This window comes from Lissotriton helveticus, chromosome 2_1, assembly GCF_964261635.1.
Source record: "Lissotriton helveticus chromosome 2_1, aLisHel1.1, whole genome shotgun sequence".
Lineage (NCBI taxonomy): Eukaryota > Metazoa > Chordata > Amphibia > Caudata > Salamandridae > Lissotriton > Lissotriton helveticus.
Window position 1 is genome coordinate 595,764,092 of NC_136059.1, and position 19,193 is coordinate 595,783,284.

Below are 19,193 nucleotides of genomic sequence, written 5' to 3' on the forward strand. Positions count from 1 at the left end.
GCCGACAGCCCTTCAGGCTACTGAAAGTTTGGTTTCCTCATTTGACTTTCTTTTTTCTCTTTTTTCTCTCTTTCCTTTCTATTTCTGTCTACTATGAGGGGCTGGGGGTGGAGGGTGGTGAGATGAGCGGAGGTGGGCCCTCTGGGTGGGGCTATGGGCCGGTGGGTGCTCTGCTGCGCGTAGCTTTGCGTACTAACCTTAGGGACTCCCAAGATGACGAGTGATATGGCCAGACCCCTTAAGATCTTATCACTCAATGTTAAAGGCCTTAATTCACCTAATAAGCGCCAACAGCTCTGGCATTATTTCCTGCAACATGACCCGGACATCATTTTCATACAAGAGACCCACCTTCTCCAGGCAGATACAAAGCGCATGGCGCACCCTAGATACCCCCTCCAATACTGGGCTACAGCAGATACGAAAACGGCAGGGGTGGCAATTTTGTGCAAAGCTGGCATCAGGCGGGGCTCTGACAAGCTCTTCCGGGGTGGTGACGGTCGCTTCCTCAAGGTATCGGTCGAGGTGGGTTCCCGCCGTCTTACGTTGTGCAATGTGTATGCGCCCAACCTGGCACAGGATCGCTTCCTTCGGGACCTTCTGCGTGCTCACGTCCTTCGGGGTGGACCCTCGATTGTTCTGGGGGGCGACCTTAACCTGGTATGGTGCCCTACGATGGACCGGAGTGCGGGCTCCTTTCATGGAGCGGGGGCGATGTCCTCGGCGCTACGCAAACAGATAGGCGATTTAGGTCTCTTCGACGCATGGCGCTACTTCTCCCCCGAAAAGAGGGAGTATTCTTTTTATTCTAGTGCTCACCGCTCTTATTCCCGCATCGATCATCTGTTCGTATCTCACGATCTGCTTTGTGATGTGGTGGATGTGGAAATGTCGGACATATCCATCTCGGACCATGCGCATGTGGAGTTGCTCCTTAGAGATCTGCGGAGCGGTCCTCCTAGAGAACGGAAATGGCACCTGCCCCCACAACTCCTCAGAGATGCAGCGTCGGTTGACGACATCCGCATGGCCATTACCTCCTACTTCGAGTTCAACGATTTACCGGAAACGCCGTTCCCGGTGGTGTGGGACGCCTTCAAGGCTACAATTCGGGGACACATCACCTCCCTCGAGATTGCGAGAGCGCGTGAGAGGAGGGCAGTGGAGGAGGGCCTGGTGGCGGATTTGCGGGGGGCAGAGGCGCAGAATCAGGAGGAACCCACCCTGAAGACGCGGAGACACCTGGCGAATCTGCGGGGGCAATTGCGCATGCTACGGGCGAATCGGGCGGAGAAATCTCTCTTGGCACTAAAGCGCATGCATTTTGACGGGGGGGACAAAGTGGGGAAACTTTTGGCGAGACGACTGAGGGTCAAGGCGGCCAGATCCCACATAGCGAACGTGATGCTCCCAGACGGGTCTCGGGCGACGGCGATGGAGGCTAAAATGAAGGCGTTCCGAGACTACTACGCCTCCTTGTACACGGCGGCTCCACCGGGCTCTACCCTGTCGGAGGAGGTTCTGGAGCATTATGGCGGGACGCGCTTGCATTCCGAAGCGGCGGAAAGGTTAGAGGAGCCACTCTCGCTTGCTGAGGTGACTGCGGCCATCAAGGATCTGAATTTGGGGAAGACACCGGGCCCTGACGGCTTACCGCTTTCCTTCTACCGCCTTTTTCAGGGGCAATTAGGTCCTTACCTTCTCAGACTCTTTGCTTCCTTTGATAATGGACAGGGTCCCTCTCCAGACATGGGAATGGCGGAAATAGCTCTAGTCCCTAAGCCTGGGAAAGATCCGGCGCTTTGCTCGTCATATTGCCCGATTGCGCTGCTTAATACTGATTTTAAAATTTACACGAAGGTGCTGGCTAAAAGACTTGATCCCCACATGCCGGACCTTGTTGACCCTGACCAAGTGGGCTTCATCCGGGGCCGTCAAGGGGCAGATAATGTGCGGAGATTGGCACATTTGATGGGGAAGGTGCATCACTGGCACATTCCGGCATGCCTCCTGTCGTTAGACGCTGAGAAAGCGTTTGATCGCGTGGACTGGGGGTTCCTCCAAGCGGTCCTCTGTAAGATGGGGCTCAGCCCAAAGATGATTGCCAGGATCATGGCACCCTATGTTGCACCGCGGGCGAGGGTCAGGGTGAAAGGGAGGTTGACAGAACCGTTCGCCATTGGCAGGGGGACGAGGCAGGGCTGCCCTCTTTCGCCATTGCTGTTCGCCCTGGCGATTGAACCACTGGCGGACTTGGTCAGGCGGAACCCAGACATTCGCGGCGTTCAGATGGGGGAACAAACCCATAAGGTGGCGTTATACGCGGACGACCTCATCCTCACTCTCACGGAGCCACGACAGTCCTTACCGGCGCTTCACGCAGTGCTCTGCTCCTTCGAAGGCGCCTCTGGCTTGAAAATTAATCACGATAAGTCGTGGGTGCTTAACCTTACGATCCCTCAGGCCGATGTTCCTCCCCTGGAGGTACTGTGCCCCTACCGGTGGACGGACCAACATATCCGATACCTCGGCCTCTCCCTGACTCCCTCTTTGGGAGGCTGGTCGGCACTCAATTGGGCTGAATGCCGCAAATCTATCCTCACTGATCTACAACGGTGGAAGCCTCTTATCCCCTCTTGGTTGGGTAGATTGAACGCAATCAAAATGTCTATACTACCCAAAATACTCTACCTGTTTCAATGCCTTCCTACGCCTATCCCTCTGCCGAAGATTAGAGCCTTGCAAAGGGACTGTACTAAATTCATTTGGGGGGGCAAGAGACCCCGCTTCTCTCAGGCACTCCTTATGGCCCCGCGAGATCGTGGAGGACTGGGATGCCCGAATCTGGTGGACTATTATTGGGCCGCTCACTTGCGATTTGTAATAGAGTGGGGTATTAGGCGGAGTGAGAAGGGGGGGCTACATCTGGATCGGGCGGTCACAGGTCGCACAATCTGGAACCTGGCTTGGACCCATAGGGCGGGACGGTCCCCTAGTGCTTATTTGGCGGTTCCCACGAGGACGGTCCTGGACGTGTGGGACAAGGTGGCGGTGCGGAAAGGCCTGACAACTTTCCCCTCACCACACACCCCCATAGAGGATAACCCATGGTTCCCGCCGGCCAACCACACTCCCGCCTTTCGCAGGTGGACACGAGAGGACTGCAAAGTCCTTACGGATCTATTTGACGGAAGCTCCGTTAAGTCTTTTGCCCACTGTCGGTAGGAGTTTCGTCTTCCCCCAGAGGCCGAATTGCAGTTTCTGCAGTTGCGTCATTGGGCTTTATCAGATGCAATATACCCAGGGGCCACTCGGGCCTTTACCCCGTTCGAGAGGCTGGCCCGCTCTGGTGCGGGCACGAAGGGCCTTATATCTAAAATTTATCAGATTCTGCAGCATCCTCATACTCCCCCTGCTCACCCGTATCAGCGACAATGGCAGGAGACGCTGGGCGCTGATATCGATCATGCGCAATGGACCCGCCTCTGGAGGGATGTTCCTAAGGTATATCACAGCGTGCCACAACAGGAAAACGCGTATAAAGTAATGACGCAGTGGTACTATACGCCTCAACGACTGCACAGGATGTTCCCCTCTGTGCCGCCCGGTTGCTGGAGGTGCCATCATGTGCCTGGTGACTTCTCACACATCTGGTGGACTTGCCCTGTGATCGCTATCTTTTGGAAGGAGGTGTTGAGCCACATTCGGGGGGTGCTGGGATTTCCTCTGCCTGATGCTGCTAGTACAATATTGCTGGGAATCAAACCTGTGGACTTGCTGGCCCTGACCCGCAGTGACTGGACCTTAACGATGCAAATGTTGGGTGCCGCCAGACAACTTATCGCCCTGTATTGGAAGAAGGTGAAGGCCCCCCCTCTAGCTGTATGGTTCGGCAGATTGTGGCAGGTCATCACTATGGAATTACTCTCGGCGAGGCTACAGTCTCGCACGACCCACTTTGAAAAGGTTTGGCGACCACTAGTGTCTTATCTTTGCAGGAGCGAATATGCTAGGAATATGCCCCCGGCGCTGCGAGCATTGCAACTGGTGAAGGATGCGGTGCTCCCCTTTACCCCTCGCAACCTGTGACGCGGGAATGGGCCCTCTGAAGGATGCTCCGATGGCTGCGACCCCCCCTCTCCCCGGGCTCTCCCGCCCTCGCTGCTCTGGCTGTCCCCCCTAGCTTCCTCTGCTCTTCTTCTCTGCTCCCTCTAGTCTCTGTCTCTACTCTTTTTGCTGCCTTCTAATAGGCTTCTGGTTGAGTGTTGGGCCCCTAGGGCCAGTTGTTTGTTTCTGTTTGAACTGTTCGTACCTGCCCGCCTCGCGGGATGATATATAAGGCGGGGTATCACTGGGGAGTGCTGGACTGCGCTTTTGGACCCCCCTTTTTGAGCGACTTAATGGGATCTGGACTGATCTTGATGTGCAGGTCGACGAGTATGATTGGAGGTACCGACCCACGCAGAGTCCACACCACGAGTTCTATAACGCGGCCGGCCCCATGAGGGTTGTAGGCTTATCGCTGTGTCAATGTGACCCTTTTCTTATGTGTGTCTCGGAATGAGACTTAATAAAAAGATGTTGAAATAAAACAGTGTGGGGGGAGAGGGTAGTTAAGTGGCATAAGGGTGGGGTGTGGAACAAAACAGATGGGTGTAAAAATGGATGGGGTGGAGGTGAAAACACTATGCATGGTAGTGCCGAGGGCATGGTGACAGCTTAGTTTCTGTCTTGGTGGTTGCTGGAGACCTGCACATGCGTAAGAATATCAACAGTAGCTTTCCGGTGCTTGAAGGAAAGCCGTCGCTGTGCAATGATGTCGGTTGGCGAAATCTTCAACCAGACATTTCGTTGTGGCGGAGAGGCTAGGGAAGCCAACAACAGTAAACCCGTTTAAAGATGGAAGCAGTTTTATGCTGTACCTGTGTTATAGGTTTATATAGTATATACAGCGCAAACTCGCTCCAAACGTATTGGAGTACTTTTCATGAGCACCAGTTACTTTACACAACTAAGATCTCTACATTTTCTATTCCAAACGATTATTGTTGTGCTAACTAATTCATTACAGTAATTGATAGAAAACCATGAAACTTATTCCAAGCAAATATTCTGTTCAAACAAGCAATGAGGGACAGTTGGAGGTGGCTACAGAGAAGGCAGCATATAAAATGATGGAGTACTACACTACAGAATAAAAAAAAAGTAACTCTGCAGACCCAAAGGCACAGACAGGAAGCAGTATTTGGTCCAGGCTTCACTGCAGGGACACACACAAAGCCCCATGAGGAAGCTGGAGGTGAGGAGGACATACTATCCAATAAGAAACAAGGAAACAAGAGCGATGTGGGATCCAACCAGTGGTAAGTTAAGTCATGGGCCGGCTCTAAGCCCCTTTTTTAAGATTTTGTTTTTCATTACAAGATATTTCACAAGCACTGCGCAAATGCTGACCAGGTGAAACCTAAAAAGGTATGCTTGAGAAAAAAACCTCAAAGATAAGTGTGAGGGGCATCACAGCTCTATAGAACAACACTGGTAAGTCCCAAGTGAAGCATCAGGAAAATAAATTGCAATTCTAAAACACACACAATGAGCTTGTTCGAAAATTACAGAAAGATAGCACAACTAAGCAAATACCCAGGAAACAGAGAGACAGGGCTGAAAATGCCCAACATCGAGATTGGATGATACAAATAGCGGTCAACGGGATGAAACTATGTCACAGGCAAATCACACCCATTCAAAAAAATCTTATATGTTTGTGTTTTCCTTTTGGACAGAACTGTCTGGATATCTTGGGGCACACAGGCAAAACTAATCATTAAGTAAACTATTTGTGATAGCTCAGTGCAATTGTGGAGAGGTACAGGTAATGCAAAAGCCGGAAAGGTGAAAGGCAGCTAGATGCAGGTACATTACATACGATTTTAGTAGTAGTACACACGTTACAGAAGTATTTAGCTGCCAAGCATAAAAGAGTGCATACTACTGCAAGCAAACTATTTTATTAGAGTGCACAAGATTCCAAGAGGTAGCTGAAAACGGTATAAATACACCAAGAACAAGTTGGTTACACTGGTCTGTATATCCAGTAGTGTGTGGGACTTTCGTTATTAAAAAAATATCCTTGTCATTACAAAGTGTTGCATCATTTCAAATATATAAGACACCCATTCAAAACAAACTATAGATATTAAAGGAGTGAAGAGGAAATAGGATAACATACTGGTTATTCTATCAAAACTTACCTCGATCTTGATTCTTGGTCTTTGATATCATTGTTCAGCATTTTCTCTTGCACAGTTTCAGATGATTTGGCTATACCAGCTACTGAAGTCATCTTAACAATTAAATAAATAAATAAAACAAATATAGATCAATACTCTTTTAATGCCTAACTGGAAACACAACACTTTTTCAAAGATCTTGAGTAAATAATTTTCATATTTCGCTTCTTCCCAAAAAATTTAAATGTCTAACAAAAACAAGGGCCATGAATTTAAAATAAAATGCAACACAAACAAAGATGTAGTAGAAGGAACATAAAAAGTCAATGGTATAAGGAGTAAGATACTTAGACATCAACAGCTATTTCAGCTGCATTCCAACATGCTCTCACAATTAAATCCACTGTCTTCCAGTGCAAGGAACCATGTCTCTTTTGTGAAAAGTATAAGAATTTGAAAGCAGTACATCACAACTATGTCTGCTGAATTCAAAACTTAGGCATCTTATGTCAGTTTGAAGCATTTTCTCCACAAGCTCCAAAGAAAAAGATGGCCATGGTTTCCTGCAAAATGTTAAACCTCAGTGCTGAACAAACATCTCAGTGCCAAGCAATGGCAATGATGAAAGCTATTTTCCAGGTGAGAAATTGAAATTCACATTTATGCATAGGTTCAAATGGGGAACCCATGAGTCTGGTAAGGACCACATTTAGGCTCCCTACTGGAGCGGGTGGAACTCTAGGTGGAAATATTCTTTTAAGTCCTTCCATAAAAGCTTTGATAGCTGGTACTCTAAACAAAGACAAGTGTTGTCTGTTTTGAAGATAAGCTGCCATGGCAGCGAGATGTAGTCTAATGGATGTATACGTTAGGTTACATTGTTGTAGATGCAAAAGGTAACAGGTGATGTTTTGAATAGAAGCATCTAGTGGGTTGATTTGGTTGTTTGTACAGTAAATTACAAATCTTTTCCACTTTGCGGCATAGCAAGTGGTAGGGGCATCTAGCCTCTTTAATGATGTTCATGCAGTCTGGCGGTAGACTGAGGTAGCCAAACTCTAAGATTTCAGGTGCCAGATCGCAAGGTTGAGTTGACTGGGATCTGGATGTTTTATCTCTCCATGGTTCTGAGTGAGAAGCTTGGGTGATAGTAGTACCTCATCAAAAGTTACGCCTAATAGTTCCAAGAGGGTTGTGAACCATGGCTGACGGGCCCATGTGGGAGCAATGAGGATCATTGTGAGGGAATGCTTTTTGAGCTTCCAAACCACTAGTGGAATGAGTGGGAGAGGCAGAAAGGCGTAAGCAAATTTGCCTGACCAGTTCATCCATAGCGCATTTCCTTTGGACAATGGGTGTGGATACCTGGATGCGAAAAGTGGGCATTTTACGTTTTGGTGGGTGGCGAACAAGTCTATTTCTGGGTGACCTCACCTTTGAAAGAATGAAGCAGAACTTGAGGATGAAGTTCCCATTCATGGGTCTGCTGTCTCAGACGACTGAGCAGATCTGCAATCTGATTGTGTACTCCTGGTAGGTGTTCTGCAAGGAGATATATGTTCTGAGGAATGGCCCATCTCCATATGCTTTGAGCTAGGTGTGAAAGCTGGAGAGTTTGTGTCTTCCCTGTTTTTCTATGTAATACATTGCTGTCATGTTGTCTGCACGAACCAGGACAGCTTGGCCTACGAGGAGGAGTTGAAAAGATTTTAACGCTAGGAAGATTGCCAACAATTCCAGGTAATTTATGTGGAATTGTTTCTGGTGAGGGGTCCACATGCCCTGAATATATGGGTTTGAAGATGAGCTCCCCAGCCTGTGAGCGATGAGTCTGCTGTTAGCACTATGTGTTGAACTGGTTTGAGGAACAGCCGCCCTTTGGAAAGGTTTTGTGTGTTCCATCACTACAGAGAGCGATGGGTGTGGTCATCTACCAACACCAGATCTGTTACCTGAACTTGAGCCTGGTTCCACTGTCGTGCCAAACACTCCTGTATAGGAAGCATTTGGAGTCTTGCATAAGGGATGATGAGAATGCAAGAGGCCATCATCCCGATTAGCTGCATGAACACTCGAGCTGGCAGTGAGTGTTGAGGCTAAAATGTTGTCAATAGAGCTTGTATGGCGGTTATCCTGACTGGGCTGGGGTATGCTAGAGCTTTTGAAGTGTCTATGGTAGTCCCTAGATATTGTTGTATGATGGACGGTTGGAGGTGGGTTTTGATGAGGTTTACCGTGAATCCAAAGTCGTGAAGCAGTTGTATTGTTTTGTGTGTGTGTTGCACACAGCTGCTGTGTGACCTGGCTTTTATGAGCCTGTCATCCAGATAAGGGAAGACATGAATGTGCTGCCTTCGTAAGTAGGCCGCAACTACTGCACTTGGTGAAGACTCTGGGTGCTGTAGTCACCCCGAATGGGAAGACTTTGCATTGGTAGTGTTGTCCGTCTATGACGAACCTGAGATGCTTCCTGTGAGCAGGGTGAATGGAAATATTAAAGTAGGCGTCCTTTAAGTCCAGAGTGGAGAGAAAGTCGCCCTGTTGAAGCAGTGGGAGCACCTGTTGGAGAGTGTCCATGTGTTAGTGATCCGACTGAATGTAGAGGTTTAAGGTTCTGAGGTCAAATATGGGCCTGAGAGACCCGTACTTTTTTTGAATTAGGAAATAGAGGGAGTAAACCCCTGTGCCTTGATGAGCCAAGGGGACTAGTTCTATTTCAAAGTTTTTGTAATAGAGAGAGAACCTCTTGTTTGAGAAGTGTCAGATGTTCCGAGGACATTGGACGTTGTTTGGGAGGAATATCTGGGGACAGTAGAGGTGAGTTCCAGGCAATAACTATACTGGATAATATGTGTTACCCACTTGTCTGTTGTGATTGAATTCCAGACAGGTAGGAACTGTGAGAGACATCCCCCGACAGGAGTGGGATGATCGGGGGGGGTAGTGCAGGGAAGTCACTGTTTGGTGGTAGAGGAGTTGAGGTTATTGTTGCCGCGACCTCTTCCCTTACCATTGTTGCCTCTGTAGCCTCCGCAAAAGTATCCTTTGGAGGACATTTGAGTGGGGCTCTTATAGGAAGAAGAGTGATGTTTTGAGCCAATGGTCTTGGAGCCAGCCCTATAGAAGGAGCGTTTAAAAGAACCTCTAGGGGAAGGGATTTGTAAGGCCCCCATGGACTTAGCAGTATCCGTATCTTTTTTCATCTTTTCTAAAGATGTGTCAACTGAAGGCCCGAAAAGGTGCTCTTGATCAAAGGGCTGATTAAGAATAGCCGATTGCACCTCTTGTTTGAATCTGGAGACCCGGAGACAAGCGAGCCTGCGCAACAAAACGCAAATGTTATTGGCACGAGATGCGGTATCAGCCGCGTCGAGCACACATTTAATTGAGGCGTTTGTGATCAATTTCCCCTCTTGTATAAGGTCGTTGGCTTTTTGTTTGTGCTGGTCAGGAAGGTGTTGCATGAGCTTTTCAAGCTCATCATAGTGGCCCTGTCATACCTGGCCAATAGAGCTTGGGCATTTGCAATCCGCCAATGATTCGCTGGCTGTGAAGCAATAAGTTTACCAGATGAGTCTATTCGTTTGGACTCCTTATCAGGAGGGGGGTGTTGCCTGTACTTTGTGAGTTTGCCCTCTTGGGTGCACTAGACACCACAAGAGAATCTAAAGGGACTTGACCTTTAATGTAAATTGGGTCATTGGGAGCTGCCTTATACTTTTTGTCTACCCTGGTGTTGAGAATTCTTGCCCTGACAGGGTCTTTAAACACTTCTGGAGCATGTTAGAGTATGCACTTTAGCATTGGCAGGGTGTGCGTGGATTTTTGCGAGGGTGCAAAAGTTGCAAGTAAAAAATATTCCTCTAAGGGATCAGAATGTAACTGTACCCCGTGGTATTGGGCAGCCCTATTGATTAGTTGCACAAACCCAATATTGTCATCAGGTGGTGATGGCCTAGATGGATAGAGGTCCAGGTCATTATGTGGGTCGACCCAAGGGTCTACTTCGTGTGGGATGGTATGATCATCATCATCCCCATCTGGATCTATATTCCCACCCCAATCGGTATCCTCATCCTCTGGTGTTTGAGGTGTGAAAAAGTATGTTGTGGGGAGTGTGGTGGAGAAGGATTAGTTACTTACCTGTGATCCTAGTTCTCATCCAGGGGTATACTCATCAAAGTCATAAGCTATGAATAATCCCCGCCCATGTGCGGGATCCCGGAGCATATAGAAAATACATATAAATATATATGTATACATATAAATATATATGTATACATATGTGAAAACATATATTTGCAGCCTAAAACATTTCCCAACTGGCAAATCTGCCACAACATTACATGAATTAGCATACACACAGTAGTACTCTCCCAACCCCTAAGGAAGAAAGAGAGCAGTAAACATTTGCATACAACAATGCTTTATTGCCATAGGAAAACCTGTAATTGCAGGCATTTGCCAGTAGGCTGCAGTAGAGTATAAAGAAACAAAGAAAGACTGACGCCTTGCCTTTAAGGCATTAGAGTAGGGGTACCATGCCTTTAAGACCTGAAGGCGACGTCCTGCTCCCATGATGCACCACTCGTGGCAGTTGGGTCAGTTCTTTTTGGAGGTGCATGACACCTGAGTAAATCCATAGAAACCTTTCATAACTTTATGATCATGCTCGTCCGGGGAGGTAAATGTAATGTAAATGTAAATGTAAATGTAAATGTATTTATATAGCGCAAATCACCGACACGGTATCTTAGCGCTTGCTTAGGGAACCCGTCCTGGTATTCCCCTGTGAGATACCCCAGCAGGGTATCCACAAGGTGAAAGCCAGGCATCCCGCCACGCCAATCTCAGTTTCCGGGTCTGCCGCCTCTAACCACTGAGCCACACTTCTCCACATGGGCGGGAGCTTATGACTTTGATGAATATACCCCTGGATGAGAACTAGGATTACAGGTAAGTAACTAATCCTTCTCATCCAGGCGATACTCATCAATAGTCATAATCTATGAATAGATAAGCAAGCTCATACCCAAAGTCTCACGGACGAGCAAATAAGTATACATAGAGACATGAATAAACTTCACATTTTACATACAACTATGCAAATACATTTCTCAAAGAGGCCTGTCCCACCTGGGCATCGGCCTGTGTATCTGAATCTAGGCAATAATGGCGGGTAAAGGTATGCACCGAACGCCATGTAGCCGCCTTGCAAATTTCAGAGATTGGAACATTACGAAGGAGAGCGTAGTAGAAGCTTTCCCTCTATTGGAGTGTGCATGAGGTCTACCCTGTAAAGCCTGGTTAGCTAATTGGTAAGACAGAGCTATACAGGAGACAATCCAGCGAGAAATGGACCTTTTCGAGGCTGACAGACCAGTATTAGTGGTTCCATAATTAACAAAAAGCCGATCAAACTTCCGAAGTGGAAGGGTTTTAGCCAGGTAAAACTTCAGAACCCTCCGGAGATCTAGAGATTGTAAAGAACTCTCCGGAGGAGGGGTAGGTTGAGGAAAGAAGAAAGGCAGGGTGATAGACTGGTTGATATGAAAGTCTGAGACTACCTTAGGCAGAAAACCTGGGTGTGTCCTCAGTACCACCCTGTTGGCGTGAAACACTGTGTAAGGTTCTTTACAACACAGGGCCTGGATTTCGCTAACCCTACGGGCAGAGGTAATCGCCACTAAAAAAAGCAGTTTTCCAGGTCAAGTGCTGCAAAGAAGCCTTGTGTATAGGCCCGAAAGGAGCACCCATCAGCTTAGTAAGAATGATGTTAAGCTCCCAGGGAGGGGAGGGGGACCTCACTGGTGGAAACACTTTCTTAAGCCCCTCTAAGAAATCTTTAACCACAGGCATAAGGAAGAATGATGTCTGAGAAGGTGACTTCCTATAGGCTGTGATTGCAGCTACGTGAACCCTGATGGAGGGGTACTTGAGGCCTGACTTTGCTAAATGCAATAGATAAGGCAGAATCACCTGCTCTTGACCGTGGATAGGGTCAAGAGAGTTGTCACGACACCATATGAAAAACCTCTTCCACTTGAAAGCATATGACTTCCTAGTGGAAGGTCTTTTGGCTTTTTGAGAATGTTCATGCAGTCTGCTGGGAGGTCTAGGTGTCCATACTGGATGACCTCTAGAGCCATGCCGTCAAGCGAAGGGAAGGAAGCTTGGGGTGAAACACCTTCCCCTGGTCAACAAGTACGGATGGAAAGGAAGTCGCCGGTGCGGGACTTCCGACAGCTAGAGGAGATCCGGGTACCACCACTGGCGAGGCCACTCCGACGCTATCAAGATCATCCTGGTGTTGGTCCTGTAGAATTTCTGAATTACCGCCGGGATCAGAGGCAGGGGAGGAAAAGCATACAGCAATGTCTGCGACCAGCTGATCAAAAGTGCGTTCTCTCGTGAGTCCTGTTGGGGGAAACTGGACGCGAAGACGGGAATTTTGCGTTTGCCGCGTCTGCGAACAGGCTATGTCCGGTACGCCCCATTGTTGAAATACCTCCTGTGCGACTTCTTCGTTGAGCACCCAATCGTGCGCTTCTACGAAGTCTCAGCTTAGGCAGTCATTGGACATTTTGGATCCCTGGTAGATGAACTGCCAAGATGGATACACCTCTTGCCAGGAGCCAGTGCCAGATGGCTTGTGCTTCCAGGGATAGGACTCTTGACCTGGTGCCTCCCTGCTTGTTCAGATAGAACATAGTTGTTGTGTTGTCCATCTGAACTTGGATGTAGTTGGTGCCCAGAGAAGGATAAAGAGATTTGAGCGCCACATGAACGGCTCGAAGCTCTAGGAAGTTGATGTGGTAGCCTCGCTCTACTTCGGACCAGAGACCTTGGACCTGAAGCTGGTCCATATGAGCACCCCAGTCTTGAAGAGAGGCATCCGTAACCACTGACTGAGATGGAGGAGGGCGATGGAATGGAACTCCCCGGAGAAGATTGGAACGTTTCATCCACCATCTGATTGAGTCTCTGGCACCTTGTAGAAGAGAAACACGGTCCTCCCAGTGACCTGACCTCTGAGACCATTGGCCCTCGAGAGCCTGCTGCAGAGGCCTCATGTGAAGGCGTGCATTGGGCACGACGTAGATGCACGAGGCCATCGATCCCAGGAAAGAGGACACTTGCCTGGCTGTGGGACTGTGATTGTCCAGTAGAAGACGACACTTCAGGAGCATGGATGACAACCTCTCCTCCGAAGGACACAAGCTTGCCTGCACGGAGTCCAGGGAAGCGCCCAGGTAATGAATCCGCTGGGAAGGGTTGAGTACTGACTTTTTGAAGTTGACCTGCAACCCCAATGAGTTCATCAGGTTGAGACAGAACGAAAGATGGTTCTGAAACAGTGCCGGAGTGGAACTTTTCAGCAGCCAATCGTCTAGATAGGGATAGACGAAGATCTTCCGCCTGCGGAGAAAAGCAGCCACCACCACCGCCATGCACTTGACGAATGTCCGTGGCGCGGATTTGAGGCCAAACGGAAGCACTCGATACTGGTAGTGATGGCGTCCGATCTGAAACCTGAGAAACGTTCGGTGCTTTACTGAGACAGGTATGTGAAAGTAAGCGTCCTGCAGGTCGATGGCACACATCCAGTCTCCCTGAAGAAGATGCGGGAAGATCTGGTGCAGGGCTAGCATGCGGAATTTTTCTCTTATGATGAATCTGTTCAGTAGTCGTAGGTCTAGAATGGGCCTGTATTCTTTGACTACTCCTCTTTTTTGGACAAGAAAATAGCGGGAGTAGACTCCTTGATTTCTTTGCATGGAAGGAACCTCCTCTAGGGCCTTCTTCTTGAGGAGGACAGGGACTTCGTCCTGCAGCAGTTGACTGTGGAATCGGGGAAGGTGCTTTATTTGAGGGAAGACTTGCGGAGGGGGGGACGTGAACCTCAGCAAGTAACCATGCTGCACAATACTCAGAACCAATCTGTCCTTTGTTATGGATCTCCACTCTTTTAGATGATGAGAAACACTCCCTCCCACCGGAGTGGTGAACAGTTGCGTAGGAAGCAACAGCTCAGGGCTTGGGAGGCTGCTTGGAGGCAGACTGCTGTTTGTTATTGTTGCCTCTGCCAGGGCGTCTCTGCTGAAATTGGGTTTTCTGCTGTGTTTGGGATGACCACTGAGGGGTTTGAACCCTCTGGTGGTAAGATTGCTTGTCCCCCTGACGAAAGCGCTTTTTAAATTCTTTACGCTTCTCCAAACCCACAGCTTTAACAGTGTCCATTTCCGATTTCATTTTGGTCATCTCATCGTTAGCGTGTGAACCAAAGAGATTAAAGGGGAGGTTCAAGATCTTCTTCTGAGCATCCGGCTTGAGGCCCGTAAGGCGGAGCAAAGCCGAACGCCGTGAGCAGATTCCATGGGAGTAGTCATGAGCCGCGAGGTCAGAAGCATCCGCTGCGGCACTGATGACCTGGTTGGCTACGAGCCCTCCCTCCTGTAGGATTTCGACGAAGTCCTGTCAGTCTTCCTTAGGAAGCTTCTCTGTGAAGCGAGTGAGGGAGGCCCAGGGGGACCTATCGTACCTTCCGAGTAGATCAGAGGCACTGGCCACCTTCATATATGAAGCTGAGGTGTTGCATACCTTCCTGCCAAACGAATCCATGAGTTTGCTGTTCTTTTCTGGGGGTACCGTGGATGAGGTGGAGGCCGAATGGGACTTCATGGCAACCGCCACGATAACGGAGTCAGCTGGTGAATCCGATCTGAGGAACAAGGGTTCCTCTGCGGGAGCCTTGTACTTCTTGGCAATTCTAGATGGAACAGAACATACCCCTGCAGGCGTGAGGAAGGTAACCATCGCCGGTTCAATGAAACCAGGCACCAGAGGTCTGGGTGCTGTCCGGTGATGAAGGGTATCAAAGATTATAGAGGCGGGTACCACAGGAGTATGCAGAGAGATGTTAAGTTTCTTTGTTCACCTGCCCAGCACATCTGTAAAAGTTGCGATGTCATCAATAGGTGAGACTCGTGAGGGAGGAGTAGAGGAGAAGGTCAGAGAATGGTCCCGGACCGTAGACCTCATAGAAGAGGACAAGTTGGAGATCTTGTGCGTCCTCTCTTATGGGACCTGTCGCGATGATGGCTGTGCCGACCCCTGAATCTAGACCGATGTCTAGACAGAGATCTTGGCCTGGGGGAGATCTTGGCTTGACAGGCGTTCTTGGCCATGCTGGAGAGCGTGATCTGGCAGGAGATCTTGGTCTGGATGAGGGTCGTGGCCTCCGAGGAGGAGACTTAGATGGTCTGACCGGAGTACTTGTCCTTGGACCAGACGGTGAGAATGCGTGGGAGTAATCAGAGCCCGGACTACTGCGACCGCACGATACAGCCCCCTGAGGACGGTGAGATGACACACTGCGTGATCTGTCCGCAGATCTGGGGGAAGCTTCTGGAGAGATCTCCACGATGTTCAACCCAGGAGATGAAGATCTGTCTCCTGATGACCTGGACCCAGGTGACTCCACAATGACCGTGACCTGTTCTCTGGACTGCGATCTTCGGCGTCGAGTCGGTGACCTCGACGTCGATCTTCCTCGGCATCGGATCGACGGCGAACCTCCATGGCGTCGTGTCGACGACAATATTCTTCGGCGTCGTGTCGACTGCGACCTTCTTCGCCGTCGGGACGACGGCAACCCTTCCTGACGTCACCTAGACGTCGACCTCCTCGACGTTGAATGGTGGGATCTTGACGACCCTCTCGACGGTGGGCGATCTGGAAGCCGTCATAACTCTTGACGCTAACGGCAGAGAGTGTCTCAACGTTGACGGAAGCCTCGACGTCGACGGAGACTTGGACATGCCAGCAGCCACAGACTTCGAGCCCGAAGTGTGGTGTCTCGACGCCGACTTACTTGGCTGCGGCGGAGACTCTCGACGTCACGATGGTGATCCAGAAGAGCGTCTGGGTCTCTTTGACGGCGACTTCGACGGTGATCTTCGTCATCCCTTCCTCTTTCTGGAGGCAGGCGATGCGGAACGTTGCCGTTTTTGGCCAAGCTTGCTTGAAGAAGACGTCCTGGGGTCTCCATGGCTACCCACCTGATGACTTTTGTCTTTCTCCAACATGGCATGAAGTCTGATATGTTCTCTGTCACGAAGGGTCCGCCTAGAGAACTTCTGACAGTGGTGGCACTGGTCAGGGTTGTGTGCAGATGGAAGGCACACAATGCACACCGAGTGTGGGTCAGTCAGTGCCATCTTCTTGTCACAAGAAGGACACTTCCGGAATAAAGCAGGCATTCTGACAGAAAAAAAACAAAGTAGAAGCCTTAATAAACCAGAAGATGTCGAATTTTCTGAAAAAATTCACTCAAATTAGCTCAAGCTCCAGGATCCTCACAGAAGGAGCCGGAAAAAAGAACTGACCCAACTGCCACCTGTGGTGCATCATGGGAGCAGGGGGTCGCCTTCAGGTCTTAAAGGCACGGTACCCCATCTCTAATGCCTTAAAGGCAAGGTGTCAGTCTTTCTTTGTTTCTTTATACTCTACTGCAGCCTACTGGCAAATGCCTGCAACTACAGGTTTTCCTATGGCAATAAAGCATTGTTGTATGCAAATGTTTACTGCTCTCTTTCTTCCTTAGGGGTTGGGAGAGTACTACCGTGTGTATGCTAATTCATGTAATGTTGCAGCAGATTTGCCAGTTGGGAAATGTTTTAGGCTGCAAATATATGTTTTCACATATGTATACATATATATTTATATGTATTTTCTATATGCTCCGGGATCCCGCACATGGGCGGGGATTATTCATAGCTTACGACGTTGATGCGTATCCCCTGGATGAGAAATTGAAAGATTTGGATCAGCTGGAGGAGGAGAAGGCAGTGGAGAGGTGTTAGAACTCATCTCCTTTCACTTGAAATGTATTTCAGGTTCCTCTGAAGTGTCCAGTTTTCTCTTTTTTGGAGGTTTGGCGACGACTTTGCCAGTCTCTGGATCAATAAAAAGAGATTTTTTGTTTGGATCCGAAAAGTCAGGTAGAGACTGTGTGGGTAAAATGTATTTTTTCGGTGCCAAAGATTTTGGGTCAAAATGTTCTTTGGACCGAGTCTCTGAGGCTGTTTGCTTGGACTCCTTAGGTTTTATAGGAGTTTGTGGCTCCGAGACTTTTTTCGGCACCGAAGATTTTTTCAGATCCAAAGATTTTTTCGGTTCCGACTGTTTGTCTTTGGTATATTTTGACGCCAAGGTTTTCGGGGCTGTCTTCTGTGCCAACAAAGCAGGGCGGGGCACATCTTTGGTCTTGTGCTTCGGTGCTGAAGGTGACTTTTCGGCACCGGAATGGGGCTGGCTCGAGGCAGAGCCAGAAGGCTTGTCTTTAGGTTTCATAGCCGGGCCCGAGCGAGGGGCGTCTGAAACATGTTGCTGGTGTCGATCCGAGCCCGAGGGCGCTACCGGAGCCTTAGATTTAGGTTTTGGGAGAGGGATTTCGGTACTCATGGACTGCTGAGCTGGATTGATTGTCTCCTTTTCGACATCAAAGTCGTCCGCCTCGGAGATGTCTTCATCAACTTGTTGCTCCAGCTGGACATTGGGATCTGCTCCGAAGATGTCTGGAATCGAGCTGCTTCCGCGAGACATTTCGTGACATCGAGCCCGACGATCACGGAATGTTTTCTTCGACCTGAACGATGCACAGGCCTTGCAGTTTCTGTCTTCGTGCTCCGGTGAGAGGCAGAGATTACAAACCTTGTGCAAGTCTGTGTGGGGGAACTTAGCACCGCCCCCGGGGCATTTTTTAAAGGGAGTCCTTGCCATTGACTGCAGCCGTGGTCGGCGCGGATAGGCCCAACGGCCCGCGTTGGAGATCGAGGAGTTTGTTTTTAAAGAAGTGCGTCGAAAGGAAAACGCGATCAAGACCATACCGCCGAGTGGAGAGGAATTGCGCAGCGACGGAGGGTTTAAAACCGATGTCGACCCAGAGAGTAGCAAATCACATCCAAACCCAATGGCGGAAAAAAAACAATCTGGAGATGGAGTTGATGCCCATGAGGACTATCGTCCTAAGGAGGAGTCACCTACCTCGTGACTACAAAGACTTCTTCCAAGACAAATACAACGTGTGAACATCCGAGCCCAACACCAGATGGCGATCTATGCATAAGTATACCATCCACAGATCATATGCCTCGAACACGGAGTTATCGGTGTACAGGGAAGTACTTAGTAGTGGGAGTTGGTTTACTGGGGAACCAGGGTTTCCCCAGAGTCAAGGATGCACTCTAAAAGCACCCTCAGCTGCACAAGGGCGGCCGGGTGCAGAGTGCTGAGGCCCAATGTTATCCAATGGGGGGTAGGGGACCTCCGGTTGGTGGCTGCTCACAAGAAGGCCATGAGGTTGAGGGAGAGAAGCTCCTGGAATTAAGCTCAGGGCAAAGGGGGGTCAAGTTAGCACCCAAAGTACACCCCCACTGGCACTAGGGTGGCCGGGTACAGTATTGGTGTTGGGTGCCCTGTGACTTTCAATGGGGATTCTCCGGTTTGCAAAAACACTGCAGGCTAGAGGACGAAGATCTTCTGGAGAAGACCACCACTTGGAGAGGTAAGTTGGGATGCAGGGGGTTACCTGGATACCGTTGGTTGGGCCACCAAAGGCCGTGGCCATTCGGTGCAGGGGTGTTCTTTGGCATTGGGTTTTCTTACCAGCTCCTGGTCGTGGTCGGGGGATCCTCCTGATTGAGGCTGCAGGCATCAGCTGGAGGCTTGAGGCAGGTCAGGGTCTCGGGTCAGGATCGACAGAGAGACCTCCTCGTGGTGTTGGGCCACTCGAACTCGGGCATGGGTGCAGACTTGTGGATCCGGCTGGAACCAGAGTCTGTGGGTGAGCAAATCCAGTTCTCAAAGGAGACAAAGTCTTCTTGGTGAAGGCAGGGCAGGTCCTCAAGGTTCTAGAGAGCTGCTGGCTGAGGGCACGCCAGGATTCCGCTGGAGCAGATC

General features: G+C 49.5%; 1 protein-coding gene across 3 annotated transcripts in view; it reads right to left on the reverse strand.

Annotated features, from left to right (window-relative positions):
- The window catches only part of BDP1 (BDP1 general transcription factor IIIB subunit), a 1,449,812-nt gene that overhangs the window by 1,061,011 nt on the left and 369,608 nt on the right, over nt 1–19,193 (reverse strand). For all 3 annotated transcript variants that reach the window (XM_078675286.1, XM_078675285.1, XM_078675287.1), the window contains one exon: nt 6,252–6,343. In XM_078675286.1, coding sequence (XP_078531412.1) covers nt 6,252–6,343 — 92 coding nt within the window. The remainder of the gene's footprint in view (nt 1–6,251; nt 6,344–19,193) is intronic.